Source organism: Sarcophilus harrisii, chromosome 1 (genome assembly GCF_902635505.1).
Source record: "Sarcophilus harrisii chromosome 1, mSarHar1.11, whole genome shotgun sequence".
NCBI classification, from domain to species: domain Eukaryota; kingdom Metazoa; phylum Chordata; class Mammalia; order Dasyuromorphia; family Dasyuridae; genus Sarcophilus; species Sarcophilus harrisii.
This window is the reverse complement of record NC_045426.1, coordinates 715,465,008-715,485,485: the sequence shown is the minus strand read 5'-3', so window position 1 is coordinate 715,485,485 and position 20,478 is coordinate 715,465,008. Positions and strand designations below refer to the sequence as shown.

Sequence of the window (20,478 nt, the reverse complement as noted above, 5' to 3'; positions counted from 1 at the left end):
GTAAGCAGAGATGGTTTCATTTTTTAGACCTCTGTCCCCACCCCCAAGCTCAAGGCCTGACACACAGTAGGTGCTTCATAAGTGCTCCCTGATTTCTTGATGGCTACCTACAAACTATTCCAGGTATCCCTCATTCTATTAGAAAACAAAAGGTCTGCTACTTGATTATTGGCCAAATACTCTCCCTTCTCCAGATCCTCACATCTCTGTCCTCATCCTTGTCCTGTCCACCCGACTGGTCCCTTGCCATGGGCCTGGCTCGGTCCTGGTCTTTCCCCCAATGCTGTCTTAGTCCCATGGCTCCTACTCTCCTTCCTCTGCAGACATGGACCTCTGAGATCCATAAAGCCTGCCCTCTCCTCTTTCCTGAGCTCCAGGTCTCCATCAGCAATGGCCTCTTTGGGAGCCTGAACTCAGCACCTCGTTAGCACTCTACATATTCAGGAGAATTCGATCTTGTCCCCTAACTCTCCCCAATGCTGTTGTCAAGGACACTGCCAGGACACTGCCATTCTGGAGGTTGGTGAGCTTGGTCTCAGACTTATTCCTCGCCATCTCTCAGCTCCTCCGGCCAACACGGTGCCTGTATTTCCCCCCTGCAGCATCTCTCCAAGACGACCCCTTCTCTTCCACCCCTGCCTGGAGCAGACCTTCAGTCCATCTGGACTGTTGCAATGGCTGCTAGGGTGGGGAACAGAAGGAAGCAGAAGTCAGAGGGGCATTTCTGCTATTCGGGGACCCCTAGGGCAAAGCCACCAAAATGAGGAGGAGGAGGAGGAGGAAAGCTGGTGTCACAGAGTACACCACGGAGTGGCAAGAGTTAGAAGACGTGGAGAGAGGGGCTGACTACCAGGTGAAGGCTTTATGAGCCACATTGAGAATCGGCTATTTGGTCCTGGAAACGACAGGGAGGTGCTGGAATCTATTAGGAAACAGTGGACGTGGCTGGGGTATGATTTAGGGGACCCTTTTTGGCAGAGGGATGGGAGTGGAGCTAGAATTAAGGGAGACTAGAGGCAAGCCCCGAGGCCACTGACAGAGGAAGGGGATGCTGGGAGTGGAGACGAGGACTGGGTGGGAATGAAGTCCCAGAATGGGAGGTGACTGACAGGAGAGCCACCAGGCTGAAAGGATGGGCGATAGGGCAAACATGGCCAGGGAGAACAAGAGCAGACCTCAGGCAGAGTCTGAGTTGTCTAGGGAGCCTTGGGCCAGAAACCTCCAACAGGCACAGGAGCTGTGAGGCTGCAGGCCGGTGGAGACCCCTGCTAAAAAGCAAGTGTGATGAGAACATCTACCAGAGGAGAAAGAACAGCCACCAGACCAATACTCAGAGACCACACAGCTGGTGCTGACGGGGCTTAGGAAGGAGAGAGCTGAGGGACCACTGGTGGCTCAGGAGCAGCAAATGGGCTTGGATGGTGAGGTCTTAGTGCTCCTTGGGAAAGCCCAGACCCTTCATCCCAAGGCAGGACCGAGTGAGGACAGACTTGTCACAAAGCTCTTGGAAAAAGGGTAAAGCACCAGGACAGTGGCTGAGGAGAGCAGGATGTGACCACATCTGAGACTGGAAGGCACTGCAAAGCACAAGGGTTACAGCCCGCCATGCTGCCCGCAGCGCTTCAGAAAGCCTTCCTCATCCACTCATTCCTTCTTTGCCTAATGCCTAGAGAAGGGGGGATGCTAAAAATCAGGCCTCAGTGTGGAAACCCAGAAAGCTTGGAAAGGGTTAAGGGAGACTGCACCATTGAGGGGTGGGTCGGTTCTCCAAAGCCCCCACAGCTGTGGATCATAACACACTTGAAGGAATTACAAAGTGGCCTTTCCTGAGGCAGACCCTAAATGCGTTGCTTGTGAATTGGGAGGCAAGAGGGAAGATGTCAAAGGTCAGAGAATGCACCTGCCTCTCAGTCTCCTTGTATCGTTATCATCCTGTCACAGGAAGGGATCTGTTCTGTTGGTCCCAATTAAATCCCCAGCGGCCACTAGCAGGTGGCTCCTATAATGGGGGAGGCAGGAGCCTGGCCCAGGCCCAAGCCAGGGTTCCCTTCTTGGCTTAGGCAGGGCCCTCCCATGGACACTAACACCAGAGAATCCTCACTTGGAGGGTGGCTTCCGGGCCCTCGGCCCTGGGGCCTCCATGGCATCTTCCCTCCATGCAGCTGGCGCAGGTCAGTCCTGCGCATTGGAGACAGAGGGGGCTCAGGGCCCCGGCCTCTGGAGGGGCAGTTCTGAGGGTTGGGGGCCATGGCCAAGCTGGGGGGGGCATGGGATGCTTCTTCGAGTCCACTTCAGGGGCTGATCACTAATCCAAGGCCAGCGTCCTCAACTAGGCCACCAGGGTCCCCAAAGTCTCCAACATCACTCCCATTATAGCTCCCTCTAAGGGGGGATCAGGCAGCCCCATTCCTCCACTGTGAAAATCACTACCCACCCAGAAGGTCACCGACTCCTGTGCCAGTCCGGCACACAAGGGTATTCGGCTTCCTGCCCACAGGCAGAGGTGAGGAGGCAACCAAGGCCTCCTCCTCCTGCTGTGCTGAACCTGGAACCCAGGACCAGAGGCACAGCCAGGCAGAAATGGCGACCAGTCCCATGGGCACGGGCTGGCCCATATCCCTGCCTCAGTGTCCTCAGCTGTCAAATGGGGACAAGCTGTGCCATCTTTGCCTGGACTGAAAGGCCTTGGGGCGCCCCAAACATGGATAAGGTTTGGAGTCAAGAAGTCCTGAGTTCGAATCCAGTCTGCTATCCTCTCTTTACTCTCACCTATTTCCCTAACTAGACTTGAACCTTACTTCCAATCCCCATAATAAACCTCATTTATCAATCTAGGTTTTTGGGTCTGTAAACTTCTTTACAGGGAACTTCTGCGCCGCCAAAAGAGAGTCCTCAAAACTCCCTATCCTTGTGTCAAATCCCAAGGGGTTGCAGGGGAGCCAAATCTCTCCATTTGATTCCTTGAACCCCAAACCTGTCACTAGACCTTATCATTTAACTCCCTGACCGCCAGAAACCCTAATCTCATTTTGGTTCCCTAAATCTAAACCTTATCCATATGTATTTTTGTATACCACTACTGAGGAAATGTCATTTCATTTTTTCTCAGTGGTGGTGGGTGAGAGACAGAGAAATTTGACTTCCGTTAATTATTTAAAAGAGAAATGAGTTACCATAAATATAAAATGTTCCATTTGAAGATATGTAACTCCAAAGGAGGGGAAAAAAATGCATTTTCTGTATCGAGGAGTTCAGGGTTATAGGCTCTAAGATTAAGCCTGATTTCCTATGGACTTTATGTACTTATATCTCCAGTTTGGAGGGAATGTTTGCATCAACTCTATCACTATAGTAGATGACTTCTAAGAGTCAATTAACTAGATATCAGTTGATAATCACAAAGAGAAACACAAGGGTCCACAAGCTGTAGCTTAGATAGTATTAAACTGAGATGATAAGTAGTCACAGGAATTCTAGAAACCTAAGCTGCTTGTGCAAATCAGAGTTAGGAAAAGTAGTTCCAGTTCTACCTGCATTGGGTACATAAAGGATATGTTCAAAGCAGATGAAAGATAATGAATGGGACCAGGTGAAGATTTCTCAAAAAGTCTATGAGATGGAGTTGGTCAGACCCTAGATCTAAACTTCAGGAAGTTTATGTGAACCACAGGAAGTAGACAGCATTGCTGTCCATTGGTCGATGTTACTTCCTTTTCAATCCATCTAATGAACCAAAGTCTTTGGCTATTTAATCAGTTTATTATTTCTGCCTCACAGCCAGGCACAATGCTAGGAGTTGGGAGCTGAGAGGCTCTGGATCTGCTCAGTTGATGTGTTTGGACCTCTCCTTGCAAGGACCAAATAAATGCTTCCTGTTTGTATCTGAAGATGTCTCTGAGTAGTCAGTTTGGGTAAGGGGGTCTGGCACTTCTACCAGGAGGATGGAAGAGAAGGAACTCAGCTGGTTGTGATGGGGGGAACCCTGAAACTGTCCTCCCTGACTATGGAATCACCCCTACTCTCAGAATCTGACTTCCTTTAGATCTTGATTATGGCAGAGGACCTTTCCTGTTACCCTTTCCTAGATTGGATGATAGAATATGAGAAGGGAAATAATGTAGAAATGAGAATGGAAATAACGAAATATAGGATGGTGGCAATTATAAATCAATGTCTGATCCTGGATGTTGGAAGAACAAAAATTGAATAGGAAATAACCAAAATCACATCTACACTTTAGGAAACGCACTTTGGCAGTTGAAGGGATAAAACTGGACTAGGAGAGAGACTTGAGGCAAGACCAAGTAGTAGACTACAAGACAGTTTCTCAGTAAAAGGGGAAACTCTCAGTAGATTTCTAAAGGGACAGATTTGTTATTCCATCTCAAAAGGGACTCTTGGCAAGGTAATACTCTCCCAGTCCCCAAGAAACATGACAGTGTGGGAAGTCAGCAGTAGCACTAAGACAAGCCCTCTGCCCAATTCCACTAATGATCTAGACTTCTGATGTAACAAAAGTGTCATCATTTGCACCACAGTCTCACAATTCAGGCGCTGCTGTTAATTCATCAGGTTTTTACCTATATTCTTGATGTTTTAAATACTCAAAGTAGACAGTTGGCGTTGTAGGCAGCTGATGTTGCCCATCTCTTGAGCATGACTTTTGTCAGAGAGGTTTGAGGTCCTGTTTATTGGAAAAATGATTTAGCCCTCTGTTAGCCACATGACCACCAACTGAGTCTTGAAGACAGTTCCAGTACCTTTTCAAGTAAAAGACACAGTCCAGCCCTATTGAATTGTTAACAGGCCAGTAAAAAGCTAACAAGTGATTAGGAACTTCTTCAAAGAAAACTTAAAGTACTCTGCTAGACATTTCCTACTGTCATAGGTAGTGTAATAAACCTGGAAAAGGGTTAGGGGATGATGCTTTAATCATCTGTAGATGAAGGCAAGAAGAAATATGGTAGAAAAAGTTAAAAAGGCTATTGAAGCAACTTTTTAAAATGCAGAGAATATAAAGCAAGAAGACAGACGAACAGCAGGACAGTTTTGAAAGCTAAAGGTTGAATTTATTCTCAAAAAAGCAAACAGTACATAATAATGATCTACAATTTGAGGACAATCCCCTTTCTGTGGTCTTTGCATATGAAAATATCTATTTTGAGGTTTAAATTCAAAATAAAAATAAATTTCTTTAAAATCCGATGGGCTAAAATCAAAATTAAGCTTGGGAAAATGGACTTTTTCAAAAAAACACAACACCCAATGTGATACAAATGTAGTTTCCTGGAAAATTAGCAAATATGTCAAAATGTTATGGACTCTGCCGAAGAGTAAAATGAGAGAAAGCAGTAAAAAGAGGACATATTGCAAACTATAAGTATTTTAAAGATGTATAGGGTTGTAAAGCTTATTGAATACTTTAACTTGTTTTTAATTTTCAAAATGACAGAGTATGAATTCATTTAATTACTGTTCAATTTTTACATCTTCTCAATCCTTCCCTTTTATCTAACCTGTTTTTCTAAATTCACTCCCAAATGTTCTTTTCTCCCAATAGACCTGAAAAAAAGGTGTTGGGTAGGGATATAATTTCAAAGGATTGGGGTGATCATTCTCTTTATTCATTCCCCAACATTTAGCAGCAAAATCTCTCTAATTGGATGAGCCATATGTTATTCCCATTACACCATTAACTCTACACAAGCAAAGTCCAATACCACACATAACTAGAAGGACTCAAGTGGGATTTGTTGAAGGATGTAGCACAGGCATCTAGGTCCCAAAATGATCACTGGAACACTCCTACTTCCAATGCTGGTTCCTCAGTTCAGCCTTTCATGTCATTCAAAGTGAGCTTTAGGGACAGTGTATTTATTTTCAGCCTGATTAACTCTTCTTTATGAAGAAAAGGCTTCATTTCTCACGATTTGAGACCATTCATTGACCATAATACATGTGCTTGAGTCTATGGCTAGTCTTTTCTGAAATAACTGGTCTTTAAGGCAACTCAGCTCTTCTTGCATGCAGTCAATATCCCCAGCAATTTTAGACACAGACGGCCATTATCTAGAAAGGAGACCTGCTTTTGGCAACTTTTCAAAATTACCTTAGAAAAGGAGACCTATCTTGAGAGGTAGCTCTTATCTCAGGCTGAACAGCATGCCCCCAGAGAGCAGATATTAATAATCATCCTGAGCCTAATTATATCTATAAAAAAATAACAAAAACAACCTTCTATCATTTTGATGTGTGTATAGGGAAAGTAAGAAAGGGAACTACTCAAAGCCAATAAAACTTCTAGCAAGTTACAACAGAAAACAAACAAACACCTATTGAATTGTTAACAAGCCAGCAAAGAGCTAACAAGTGGTTAGGGATTTCTTCAAAGAAAACTCAACATGCAGAGATTTATAATACATTACACAAAATTCAAATTTTTTTTTCCTCCTTAGGGAGTGAATCTCTCAAAGAATGAAGCATGGCCAGGATTAGTTCCAGGATAGAGTAATAAACATATCCATTCCTATGAAGAGGCCTATCCATCACTTAGATTTACTTCTACAGGCAAAAATTCAGATATCACTGTCACAAAAAGTGGTGAGGTGGGTTGCAGTGGTCCCACAAGGCACTGGCCAAGAAAAAAAAAAAGCAACTAATATTATTTTTAAAAATCAATCTTTTCTAGCTCTATTGACACAAAGCTTTTACTTTAGTGTTTTGTTGTTATATGAAAGTTTTACCTGAACCTGTAATTTTATCAGTGTATAGAACTCCCTCCAAAGATATACAGTAATTATACAGTAATTACAGAAAAATTTAATATTAGAGTTAAAAGGGACACTCAGACAACAAGTAGCTTTCCTGAGATGATATAAAAAATGTCAGAAGACTAACCCACCTCTTCTAAGTCCAAGGGTAACCCTCTATGCATTATGACATATCATCTATCATACTTATTTACCTTGTTTAAATTTGTTTGAGACGTGTACAAGTCAAATGTTCTGCTCACACCTGACTTCCCCAGAAGGAAATTCCAGTTCCCCTCTTTTCCTTAGACTTTTTTTCCATTGATGGATGAACTCAACTTTGCATGTTACTTTGGTGTGCAAACTAATCTGCTTTGCTTTTTAGAGCATTATATTCCTTTAGTTGTTTCTTGTGAACAAGGAATGGTCTTATACAATTTAATTTGCTTTTCTTTGGAAATACAAAAGGTTTCCTCTTGGGTGCTTGCAAGAATTTTTGTTTAATATTGAAATTCCAAAGTTAGATCTACAAGTTTCTGAGGGAACTAAAATTCAAATGTTATCTTTTGGCAATGTATGGATTCTAGTGATCCACACCTTTACCCTCAATTTTCAGTGTGTGTGTGAGCGAGGAGGGCAGTTTTTGTTTTACTAAAGCATGGTTTTCAGGGAGTTTGTTTCATTGTAATTTAATGAAAATTTTACAATTCTCAGATTATTTGGGGGCATCCTTTCTTTAAGGTCAGTTACTATTGCTTGTATTGAAACCAGGTATTCTTCTGTAAGAAGAATTTTGTTCTGAAATCCTTCATTGTTGCACTTTTGATTTCCAGATCTGTGTTTCTCTTTCAGAGAATCACCAATTCTGAAGAAAACATCCGTTTATTTTGTTACTTATTCCTTGTTAGTCTTTTATACCTTTGAGTTCTAATTTCTATTCTATTTACACCCTTATTTTTAAAATTGCCTTTTAAAAGCCATTCCTGAAGTCTTTTCCTTTTGTTCCCTGATTTTGAGACCTTGTAGTAGCTACTATAGTGCTTTTTCTCTCATTTTCAGTCTTCAAAAGATTATATTTTACTACATAGTCATTACTCCTTGCATTGTACCCTTTGGGATAGCTAAATCATTCTTATTATTGCTTCTGCTATTTATCCTAATGATTTTTTCTAAGCAGTATTATGTTATTCATTAATTCCAGCATGTGATGGAGGAAAGCTAATTATGTAAAATAGTTGAGATAGAAACTCAGTTGCTAAGTGTTCAGATGATAGACTTACATGCAAAAAAAGAAAAAGGAGAAACATAAATTTTCGATGTCTCCCCTTCTCCCCCAAGAAAGGGAGGTGGAAAAGTCTAACTGCAGTAGAAGAACAGGAATGCGCTTTTCCTCCTTAGTACTGGCCCCACCTGTGTCAGCTGGTAAAAAGTGCACACAAAAAAGGAATGCTTGCAGGAATAAAATCTTGGAATAATCTGATAAGGATATGATCAAGAAAAAGAATTTGATTTAGCAAACAGCAAGTATATCTTTTTGTCTGGGACTGGAAAGGAGGAAAAATGACTGATTCAAATAACTTGAGAGAAATGAAGTCAATTTGGCAAAAACTTCTAATTTACTGAGACTACAATGGTAGAAATCAGCTACCACAAATATAGCAAATAAAAGAGGGAGATGGCTAAGGACTTGAGATTAGGAGAACAGTAAAAGTAAGAGATTTCCTTCAAATATGGGGTTTCCTTATAGTCTGCATTCACTAACTTTCAGTCAAAGATTGGCGTTTGCTGAAATCTTTCTTTTTTTTTAATACATTCACAAAGCTTTCATCCCTATCTGATGCACAACTTGTGATTCTAGGATGTTGAGTAGGTTCTGTTACACTAACTGAAGATGTTCTTTCGTCAGGACAAACTGATGTTGAGAAGGCAATGGGTATGGAATTTATAATTGCTCATCTATAATAAACTTTCTACGGTGGATACTTTAATGTAACAGTTAATAACATATCTGACATTGAGAAAAATCAGCTCAAATTGAAGGTTCTTATATTTATTATATTCACAAGATTATTCCCCACTATGAATTTTCTGATGGATAGCAAAGGTTGTACTCAGAAGGAAGGCCTTCCCACACTCATGACATTCATAAGGTTTCTCTCCAGTGTGGATTACCTGATGACGAGCCAATTGTGAGCTTTGGCAAAAAGCCTTCCCACATTCATTACATTCATAAGGTTTCTCACCAGTATGAACCCTCTGATGTTCAGCAAGTTCTGTGCTCCAGCTGAAAGCCTTCCCACATTCATTACATTCATAAGGTTTTTCTCCAGTGTGAATTCTCTGGTGGACAGCAAAAGTTGTGCTCAGAAGGAAGGCCTTCCCACACTCGTGACATTCATAAGGCTTCTCTCCAGTGTGAATCCTCTGATGTTGAGTAAGCTGTGAGCTCTGTCGGAAGGCTTTCCCACATTCACTGCATTCATAGGGTTTCTCTCCACTGTGAATCCTCTGATGTTCAGTAAGAACTGTGTTCTGTCGAAAGGCCTTCCCACACTCATGACACTCATATGGCTTCTCTCCAGTGTGAATTCTCTGGTGTACAGTAAGTTGGGTGCTCCTATTGAAGGCCTTCCCACATTCATTACATTCATAGGGTTTTTCTCCACTATGAATTCTCTGATGAACTATAAAGTTTGTGTTCAAAAGGAAGGCCTTCCCACATTCATTGCATTCATAAGGCTTCTCTCCAGTGTGAATCCTCTGATGTCGAGTCAGCCCCGTACTCAACCCAAAGGCCTTCCCACACTCCTTACATTCATAGGGTTTCTCTCCAGTGTGGGTTATCTGATGTTGAGCAAGGTGTGAGCTCCATCGGAAGGCCTTCCCACAGTCATGACATTCATAAGGTTTCTCTTCAGGATGTAATTTATGGTTTTCAATGAGATGGGAATTATAACTGACGGACTTCCTACTCTCATTATACTTAGGGAAAATTTTTGAGCAGATTTTATTACAGTTTCTGAGGGTCGAGTATAGTCTGAAGTTCTTTCCATGTGTATCACATTTAGAAAGAGTATTTTCTAATGATATTTTTTGTTGGGGAAAATGAACTGGTCCAACATGAGCACTTCTAGCACAATGACTATGGTCATGGCTTCTCACTTCATTAAGAGGTTTCCTTTGGGTATTTTTTAGCACTCTGGATGTATCTTCATCATTCTGCTGCCTCTCTAACCTGGTAGCATATATCCAGGTTTGGTCCAAGTTGGAGACACAGATACCACTATTTGTGAATCTTTCCGAGAATGGTTCTTCCATAGAAAGGCCCACTTTGATAACTGATGCCTTGTTTTCAGGTCCAATTTCCCAATCTGAAAAAAATAGGAAGCAGATAAAATATCCCTTCTTCCTATTATTACACACATAGTACTGTCTTGCTTTAACAATCAAGAACAATAATTCTAACATATAAAACATGAGTTGCTCAAAGATGGAGATCATGCTTTTTGCCTTTATTTGTATTCCCAGCAATTAACATTGTAGGCATTTGATAAATGCTGGCTGACGGTTCTTTCTGTAATGACAAAGAATTAAAAATTGGAAGGATGCCCATCATTTGGGGAACACTTGAACGAGTTGTGATGAATGTATATAATGGAATACTATTGTGCTATAAGAAATGATGAGCCAGTGGATTTCAAAAAAACCTGGAAAGGCTTACGTGAGCTGATGCTGAGTAAAGTGAGCAGAACTAATGGAACCCTGTATACAATAGCAACATTGTGTATGATCAGCTATTATAACTTAGTTCTTCTCAGCAATACAATGATCTAAGAAAATTTCAAAGACTTGTGATATTAAATGCTATCCACAATCAAAGAAAGAACTGATGGGGTTTGAATGCGGATTGAAGCATACAATTTTCACTTTCTTTGTTTTTTTGTGGTTTTTTTGGCCTATTTCTTCTTTCACAACATCACTAATATGAAGAATGTTTTATATGACTGCAGATATATAACCTATTATTAAACTGCTTAATATCTTAGGGAGGAAGAAAATTTGGAACTCAAAGTTTTATTTAAAAAGTGAATGTTTAAAATTGTCTTTACATGTGATTAGGAATAGAATAACTATTGAAAAGAAAAATGCTTATGCAATAAACTGGGAAAACATTTTTACAGCCAAAGGATCTGATAAAGGCCTCATTTCTAAAATAGATAGAGAACTAACTCAAATTTATAATAGTTCAAGCCATTCTCCAATTGATACATATTCAAAGGATATGAACAGACAATTTTCAGATGAAGAAATTGAAACTATTTGTAGCCACATGAAAAGGTGCTCCACATTACTATTGATCAGAGAAATGCAAATTACGACAACTCTGATACCACCACACACCTGTCAGAATGGCTAAGGTGACAGGAAAAGATAATGATGAATGATGGAGGGAAATGTGGGAAAACTGGGACACTGATACATTGTTGGTGGAGTTGTGAACGGATCCAATCATTCTGAAGGGCAACTTGGAACTATGCTCAAAAAGTTATCAAACTGTGCCTACCCTTTGATCCAGCAGTGTTACTACTGGGCTTATCTCCCAAAGAGATCTCAAAGGAGGGAAAGGGACCCACATGTGCAACAATGTTTGTGGCAGCCATTTTTGTAGTGACAAGAAACTGGAAATCAAGTGGGTGCCCATCAGTTAGAGAATGGTTGAATAAATTATGGTATATGAATGCTATGGAATATTATTGCCCAACATTTAATTCTGTGGTTGTTCAGTCATATCTGACACTCTGTGACCCCACTAGGGGTTTCCTTGGCAAAGATACTACAAGGTTTGCCATTTCCTTCTCGAGTTCATTATACAGATAAGGAAACCTAGGCAAACAGGGTGAAGTGACTTGTGGCAGGGAAAAGCTGGGAACAAAGTAGATATTTGTTGTCCATGAGCAAAATGGAAGATTACTGTCAGTAATGACCACAGAGGAGTCAGGGAAGACTTAGAAGTGAAATAAGTAGAACCAAAAAGCCAAAATACACAACAAGCACAGTGTGAATATAAAGACCAATCTCCACAAAACTCCCAAATTGGATGTGGAAAAATGGTAATAACAGGGTTGACCCCAGAAGGGATCTGGGAAGACACCTGTCCCAGTTCAACTGCATAAGTAGGTATCTAATGACGGAATTTAAGTTAGGGGGACTTTGAACAGCCAGCCAAGCTAATCCATAAGCAAAAGGATTCAATCTCTCCTATAACATGCCCACCAAGTGTTCATCCAGCCTCTGCTTATACTGCAGATACCATCAGGCGTTTCAATATGGAGATTCATTTTGCAAAAGTTTTTTCTCTTTCTTTTTTCCCTTCATTTTTAATGACATGATTCTCTATAAAGAGATGAGGTAAGGGAAGCAGCAAGAAATGTAGGTGATGGGAAAAAATAAAATATATCAACAAAATCTTATTTTTAAAATATTTCTGCTAAAAGCTAACATTTAAGAGCTATAGTAAATTGTTAGACTCCTTACAAAGTGATGTCAGTTGCCTAATTTAGCCTGGTACTTAGCAAATCCTCTAGCTCATTCATGTATTTAAATACTCATTGGACTTCCCACTTTTGGGAGATTCACAAGTCAGTATTCAGTATGAGATTCACAAGTCAGAAACCCACAATCCCACTCTCTTGGAGGAGGAGTCAACCTTTTACACTGAGCATAAAAAGAGCTTCAGTGAGCCAGTCAGGGTCAGTTCAGAAGAAGCCATGAGTAGGAGTTGAGCTAGAGCCAGAAGTCACTTCCGAAGACTGAAAGCCACGAGTCGGAGTTGAGGCAGAGGCAGAAACAAAGGACAAGCTGCAAGAGCTCTTGAAATAGGAAGAAAATAAACGTTTGGATTTTATCAGCTGGCTGCGTTTGAGGTGATTATTACTCTGAACTGAAACTAAGGCTGCCTCCAGAAAACCTCCCCAAGAAACCTGCCCCCAGAGAGAACCATTATATTATAAAAAAAAGAGAACACCACAGTAAATTGATGCAAACTTCTAAGAAAATGAAATCTTTTTCAAAGGACAAATGCTGAAAGCAAATAAAACCAGGCCATTGAGGAAAAAAACCTCACAAATTATTACTAGCCATGTGATAAATCATTCCAGGTTCTTTCTCCCAGAAGACAACATCTGTCTGCAGAACCATCTGTTCTCTTTCTCATGTGCTCATGGGCCAGGAAGAGTAAGAGAAAGCATTCTCCTGCATCCTCGCTGCCTCTCCAGACTGGCCTTCTGTCCCCCTCTTCCTTCGAGGCTGGTTCACTACCCACCCTTGTTCAACTGCTTCTCAGGAGATTCAGGGCCAGATGCTCGGTCTTCCTCACAAGCCCAATCTCCCACCAAAACCAGAGCCAAGAAAGCGTGGCCATACAACCAGGCCAAGTCTTCCCCAGAGCACTGACAGACAAAATGGAAATGGGACGAGGGAAAAGTCCTGTTAAGGATCAACCTGAGGAGCCATTTCCCCCAAGGACAGAACAGCTCCCCTTGGACCCTAACCAACCATCCCTGATGGGCTGCAGAGGGAACACAGACAGGAAAAGCAGCGGGGTGGGCTCCAGAGGAAGGAGAACCCTCCTCCATGCTGGGGCCATTCTGGGATCAATGGTCAAAGAATGAGAAGATGCCAATGAAGGAGGAAGAGAGGCGGGAGGGAAACTGGGGACCTTAACGATCGTGGACCAGCTGCTGAGAACCCGACACTGCCTAATGTCCAAGCCATGGCTTCATGAGGCTCATAAATTCATGAACCAAGGACAACCATCCCCCAAAGGCAGGAGGAAGGAACAAGTCCGTTTTCTGACACGGTCATCAGGGAATGGGGCTGGCTTGACAATACTTACTAGTGGAGTTTGTTTTTTTTTCCTAATGGGAAGAGAAAAAAAATGCTTGTTTAAAAAAAAAAGTATGAATTTTTAAAAAGTAGCAGGAAACATGGAACCTTTTACAAGAGACATTTCACAACGAACCCTCCGCTCTCCCCAACCACCTTATAATGTCAGACTCACCTTCTGGGGCCCCGGGGCTTCACAACTCAGATGTCCCCCTCATTTCCTATCTAATCCCCTCCCCTCCTCGGACTACCTCCAGCCAGAGCCCCTGGGGGCTGAGGTGGGGTCTCCCTGCCTCAGTGTCTCCCCCTCCAGTCTTTCTTACATTCAGCCACCAAAGGGATTTCCCTAAAATGCAGAATCAGCCTCCTCCCTAACCTCCAGTGGCTGCTCCTTCCTCCGGGACAAAATACAAAGTGCTTCAGGAACCTGGACCCTCCAGCCTTCTCTCCCTCGCCCCCTCCCAGGCCCACCTACCATTCCCAGCCTCTGGCTCCCCGGTGTTCGGTGTCAGCCCAGCCATTCCCCAGGCCTGGAGCATTCTCCCCTGTCACCATCTCCTAGCCCCCCAAGGCTCCCATTCGGTGGGATGCCCTCCTGGGAGCCTGTGCCCCTTCTCTCTGATGCTCCCAACCATCCCCCGTCCAGACCCCGGATGTGCAGACACGTGGGTACCTCCCGCACTCAGCACGGGGCTGGACACCTGGGAGGACCTTAACAGATGCTCACCGAGGCCTGAGGAGGTAAAAGACCGACACAGAGCACGGAGGAAAGGGGAAGGACCAAGTGCTTATTAAGGGCCTACTGGGTGCCAGTAGTGGGCTCAATGACACAAACATCTCATCTTCCCAACTCTGCTGGGTCAGTGTTATTGGCCCCATTTTACAGCTGAGAAGACTGAGCGAGGGATGCTAAGTGCTGAAGGATGTGAGGGGGAGCATTCCAAGCATGGGGGGGGGGGGGGGGGGGGGGGGGGCGGCAGGTGGGTCACAGTGGAGTCAGAGCCAGGGCTGAAAATGCAGGAAGGGCCTTTGGGAGCCAAACCGATGATTTCATACTTGACCAGGCAGTAAGGAAGAGCCACTGGCCGGACCACAAGGCACTAAAACAAGGAGCCCAATGTTGGTGGGAAAGTCAGGGATCGCTCGAAGGGTTCAGGGCCCCTCTGAGAACAAGGTTATGTGGGTCACCACGAAGCTGGGCACCAGGTGAGGAAGGCCGCCGTGGATGAGGGTCCCCCCGCAGGAGGGGAAGGGTCTGCTGCCCCTCCACTTGCTGCGTGCACATCAGTGCTCACGGACTGACCGGGTCACCCTTCTCTCAATTCTCTGCTCGTGTCTAAATTATGCCAACTCGAGGAGTTAGGAGGGTTCCCGACACTAATAAATCTCAACCTATTCCTTAAACAATCCCGTCCTTGCCAAATAATGACATAATTCTGCCATAGGACTGACCGGAAAAACCCTTTCCGACTTCCCTGACAACCTGGAATCAAGGCCCAGGAAGGGCTGCTCTGAGTCTGTGTTTGTGGAGCCGTGTCATTCTAAGTGCTCCACAGACAAGAGGGTAAAACAGTCGATTCGGATGCAACAAACAGAGACTTCAATGGAGCCTCTGACCTCACTTAGGTGGGAGCTAAGGTTTAAGATCAGGCAGGAAAGGGGATTTTTCTGCTGAAAAGCTAAGTGCTCCTGGCAGCATCCTTGGAGGCAGGGACTGTATTTTCCCTCTTCTTGGATATCCAGTGTTTAGCAAAGTACCTGGCCCGCAGTAGGTGCTTAATAAACATTTGCTCTCTGTATTCCCAGTCCTGGCCAAGTACGGGATGCAATAAAGACCCACCTGTCAAAGAGTTTGTAATGGCTGCATCACACTAGGAAAAACACTGAATACAGCATGGAAGCCAACATCCAGGATGAGTGGCTGATTATCCCCAAAATGGCAAGGGGAGGTGGGAAAGAGAATATGTACCCCCCTCACCCTGGGGCACCCCTTTCCTTAAGCCTGAGGAGATGTGCACACCCTTCTCCCCTCCCCCAGCCTGGCCAAATCACTCACCTGGAGGGTGGATTCCAGAACCTCTTCCCTCAGGTCGCCACGGCGCCTCACCTCGCTCTAGCTGGACAATCATTTCTGGTGTGGAAGCAGCCAGTCCTGCCCAATGAACACGGAGAAAGACTCAGGACAGAAAGCTGCCCACCTAAGGGTCAATCCCAGCTCCTGTCTCTGAGAGAGTAAGTGGGCCCACCAGGAAGACCCCCTAGGGCAGGAGAAAAGACCACTAAATGACAATCTTCCAAAATGGAGAAGAGGTGAGAGAAAACATGGCTTCCTGCCGAGAAGGGCAGTTCTTGGACCTGAGGGAGCAGAGAGTGGAGAAGACACAACTATAGGGTGACAAGCCCAAGCTGCCAGGCTCCAGGTACATCCGGGGCCAAGAAACACAAGGGTCCCGATTCAGGTCCCAAGGATCTCTCACCTCCACAGGCCACTCAAGACCTGCTTAACACATGAGTCCCTCCCTAGGGGAGCCTCCTCACCCAGGCAGACCAGGTTCTGGTAGTTCTCCAGCATCACCTCCCGGTACAGCTCCTTCTGGGAAGGGCCCAAGCACCGCCACTCCTCCCACGTGAAGTCCACGGCCACGTCCTGGAACGACACGGACTCCTGAAAGATCAAAGATACTTGGGCTCATCCAGGGACCACAATTTCTAGTGCCCTGGGAAGAAGGAGAAGTTGGGGGCAGCTGGGTGGTGCAGTGGGAAGAGTACCACCCTGAAGTCAGGAGGGCTTGAGTTTAAATCTGGCCTCAGACACTTAACACCTCCTAGCTACGTGACCCTGGACAAGTCACTTAATCCCAATTGCCTCAGCCCCCCCAAAAAAGAAGAAGAGAAAGCCAGAAGGACAGCTCAGGCAGTGGAAGGGCACAATGAGCTATGTGAGAATAGCCTGGTCTCCTAGGATTGTCTTTGACATGCTCCATCACCCTCAAAGACTGGATTATCTCTTATCCCTAATTTTCCTCACGCTGCCCCTCCTGGTTATCTTCCTACTTGTCTGACTGATCACTCTGTCTGCATCTTTATGAGGGTTACACCCAATTAACTGAGCACTGTCTAGTGTCTATCTTGGCCCCTTTTGTCTTCTCTCTCTAGTGTGCTGACTGATCTCACCAGCTCCCCTGGGTTTATCATCACAGATAACTCTCAGATTGACTTACCCAGCCCTTACCTTTCTCCTAGATTCACCCCTCCAACTGTTAGACATCTCAAAGCGAATGTCCTCGAAGACATCTTGAACTCAACACACCAAAACTGAATTCACTATTTCCCCTCAACAGACTGTGAGCTCTTGGTGGCAAAGACCATCTCCTGCTTTTCTTTATAGCCCCAGGGTTATAAAGGGCTTGGCACAGTACCCAGCACACGGTAGGTGCTGCTTAAATGTTTTTTGACCGACTTGAATCTCCCCCCACTTACCTTCCTCATCTCTATGAAGGACACCGGCATCTCCCCAAACCCCCAAGCTCCCAAACCTCTGAGTCATCCTACTTCCTCACTCTCTCACCCCAACCCCGATTCCCATTCTCCACATCCAGTGTGGGGAAAAGGCCTGTCCCCTGAGCCTCTGCAGCACCTCTGGTCCATTTCACCTCTGTATTATCTCTAGTCAATGGCACCTCTTCAGCACCTTTGCAACACCTTTAGTCAATGTCACTTCTGCAGCACCTCTGATCCATTTCACCTTTGCAACATTTCTAGTCAATGTCACCTCTGCAACACCTTTAGTCAATGTCACCTCTGCAACACCTTTAGTCAATGTCACTTCTGCAGCACCTCTGATCCATTTCACCTTTGCAACATTTCTAGTCAATGTCACCTCTGCAACACCTTTAGTCAATGTCACTTCTGCAGCACCTCTGATCTATTTCACCTTTGCAACATTTCTAGTCAATGTCACCTCTGCAACACCTTTAGTCGATGTCACTTCTGCAGCACCTCTGGTCCATTTCACCTCTGCAACATTTCTAGTCAATGTCACCTCTGCAACACCTTTAGTCGATGTCACTTCTGCAGCACCTCTGGTCCATTTCACCTTTGCAACATTTCTAGTCAATGTCACCTCTGCAACACCTTTAGTCGATGTCACTTCTGCAGCACCTCTGGTCCATTTCACCTCTGCAACATCTCCCCACCCCACTCCCTTCTCTCCTCTGATGCTGACTTTCATCATCTCATGCCTAGACTATGGCAATAACTACTGAGGGCACCTGCTTGTCTCAAGATCTCCCTTCTTCAATCTAACCTCCATTCAATCTTCAAAGTGGTGTTTCTAAAGTGCTGGTCATCACTTCCCCTCCTCCAGTGACTCCCTATTGCCTTCAGGAACAAATACAAAATTCTGTTAGGCATTCAAAGACTTCCATAATCTTGTCCTCCCCACCCCAACATCTCTAATCTTACATCTGATTCCCTGAACATCTTTTTCTATCCAGTGTTACTGGTCTCCGGGCTATGTCCATCTCTCAGCTCCGGGAATTCTCTCTGACTGTCCCCCAGGCCTGAAAGGCTCTATCTTCTCTGCTCTGCCTCCTCACCTCCCTGGCTTCCTTTAAGCCGCCTCCAACTCCTACAGGGAGCTTTTGCCAACACCTCTTAATTACAGTGTCTTCCTTAATTGTGCACAGTTGTTTAGCCTGTCCTCTCACCCATTCTATTGGAAGTTCCTTGAGAGCAGGGACTGTCTCCTGCCTTTCTTTAGCCATCCAGTATTCACTACCATGTGTGGGCATACAGTCAGTATTTAATCAAAGCTTCTTGACTTGACTCTGAATTCTGAACAGTCATGCTTCTGGTGCTGCAACTTATTCCCATCAGTGTGCCAGCCAGTCAGGGATGGGCACCGATGCCTCCCAATGAATGCCAGTCTCCTCCCAAGCTACCAAAAAAGCAGTTTGGGGCAAGATGCGGCTGGGAGGCAGAAAACGAGGTTTTTTATAAAAGTTACCACAAAAGAAAGAACAGGCTTCACTGAACGGATGGAAACGGTATCTTCTTGGTCAGCTAACAAATCAACATTGGTTAGGCTCCCACTGCAGACTTAAAAGGGGGCCTTTCTGGACTATTCAAAGTCTTTAGGAATCCTGAAGTGATGGGGGAAGGGCAAGCAGAACAAAGTGGAAGTCAGGTGGCTCGGTCCCTTCTCCAACCCCACCTCCTGCCTCCAAGCTTCCTGCCCCCCCCCCCGCCAGAGCCAGGCAGCCGGTTCAAGGCCTCCTCTGCACACGCTGGGCCTCACACCCAGACAGAAATGCCAACCAGAGCCACCGGCATTGGGGGCTCCCCGGTCCAGACTAGTGTCTGCTAAAGCCGGGGAGGGTACAAGGCTGGGGTCGCCTTGCCCCCTGGCACCAATTCTGGACCCTGCACCCGCCCCCATGGGAGCCAGACTTGGGCTTTTCCCCGCCTCCTCCCCCCATTCCCATCTTCAGCCGCCCCGCCCCCACTCCAGGCAGACGTGGAGCTCTTCCCCGCCGGACCCTTCCTTTCCCCTGCCCCCCAGTCAACGTCCCGCCCCCACTAGCCACATTAGGGTTCTGCCCCACCCCATATCCGCCCAGAGCCCCTCCAGGGCACGCGCTCCCTTGCCCAGCCTGGATTTCAGGTTCTCCCCTCTGCTCGGGCGGGTGGCTGCCTCGGTTTCCCCACCTGTCACACGGGGACGAGCCTCCAGCCAGGAACCTTCCACAAGCTCGGGAAGCTTCCCATCCCGTGCCTCAGTTTCCCAGTCTACGTGTTCCTCCCTCCACCCTTCCAAGCCCCGGATTCCGGACCCACCAGAGAGGCGGCCGCGCTTGCACCCTGAGGATCCTCTTCCAGGGATGCGGCCCGAGCAGGGGCCAGAAAGGGAGTGGGCATCCCGGAGGGCAGCCTGGAGGAGGCGGTCGCGGGGCCCATGAAAGGGACGAGAGGTCTTGCGCGTGCGCACACAGGGCATTCGTGAGGGGCGTGGCCAGGCGCCCGGGCCCCGAACTCTCGGTCTCGTCTCCGTTTTCTTGGGACTCCCGAAGCTGTGTAACAAAACTCCACTTCCGGGGGGGTGGGGATGGGGGGGGGGAGCGAATGGACGGAAGCGGACGTTACGGAACCGGATCGAGGGCAAGGCCTTCTGGGAATGGTAGTTCAAGGAATCCCTGCCACCGGCAGCCGCTTGAGGGCTGAAAAGGCCCCGAACTCTCCTTTCCGGGCGGCTGCTAGAGCTTCCCCCCTTCCCCTCGCTTCCCGCCTCTTCTTGCGCTGCCAAGGGAGCGAATGAGCCACCCCGGGACTTGCCGCAGACCTGCCCCCCTTCTCAAACTCCCAAAGTCATTTAACATATGCGCTCACAAAATTCTTCTGGATTTATTAAATACTTATTATAACGTCAATTACAACTTTTGCATCAAAAAGTTCCAAATTAAAATATACATTATGTAATTGTTATAAACATATTTTTATTCTACCACTAATTAGAAAAACTAAATATAAAATTATACAATAATTGCAAATATTTTATATGGAACATTCTGTAGGAATTATAAAAAGTTAATTCAACAAGAAGCAATATGCTATTATTTGCGAGACTTCACATTAAATTTATTTTCAAATTCTCAGTATAATAACAATTTTATTGAAATAAGTTACAATTAAAAAGATGTTTAATGCTGACATAAAAATCATATAATTTCAACACTGCATTTTATCTGAAAGTTTACATCAGGAAAATATAATCTTAAATCTGGCTCCACAAAATATTTCTTTCTACATTTTGATTTAAAATAAGAAAAAATTAAAATACACAAAT

At 45.1% G+C, this 20,478-nt stretch overlaps 2 protein-coding genes across 3 annotated transcripts in view; one reads left to right on the top strand and one right to left on the bottom strand.

Moving 5' to 3' along the window:
- LOC111719283 (zinc finger protein 345) overlaps window positions 1–20,478 on the top strand; it is a 369,988-nt gene that overhangs the window by 246,754 nt on the left and 102,756 nt on the right. The gene's annotated exons all lie outside the window — the stretch shown is intronic.
- Window positions 5,045–19,720, bottom strand: LOC105749450 (zinc finger protein OZF-like). 2 transcript variants are annotated; one of them, XM_031959228.1, is made up of 4 exons: window positions 19,473–19,720; window positions 16,173–16,299; window positions 15,691–15,786; window positions 5,045–10,120 (listed from the first exon to the last, which is right to left on the bottom strand). In XM_031959228.1, the coding sequence occupies exons 1-4, from the start codon at window positions 19,590–19,592 to the stop codon at window positions 8,817–8,819; spliced, it is 1,647 nt and encodes a 548-aa protein (XP_031815088.1). In that variant the 5' UTR covers window positions 19,593–19,720; the 3' UTR covers window positions 5,045–8,816. The 2 variants fall into 2 exon arrangements, with proteins under 2 accessions (XP_031815088.1, XP_031815148.1); XM_031959288.1 differs by having other exon boundaries at window positions 16,173–16,281.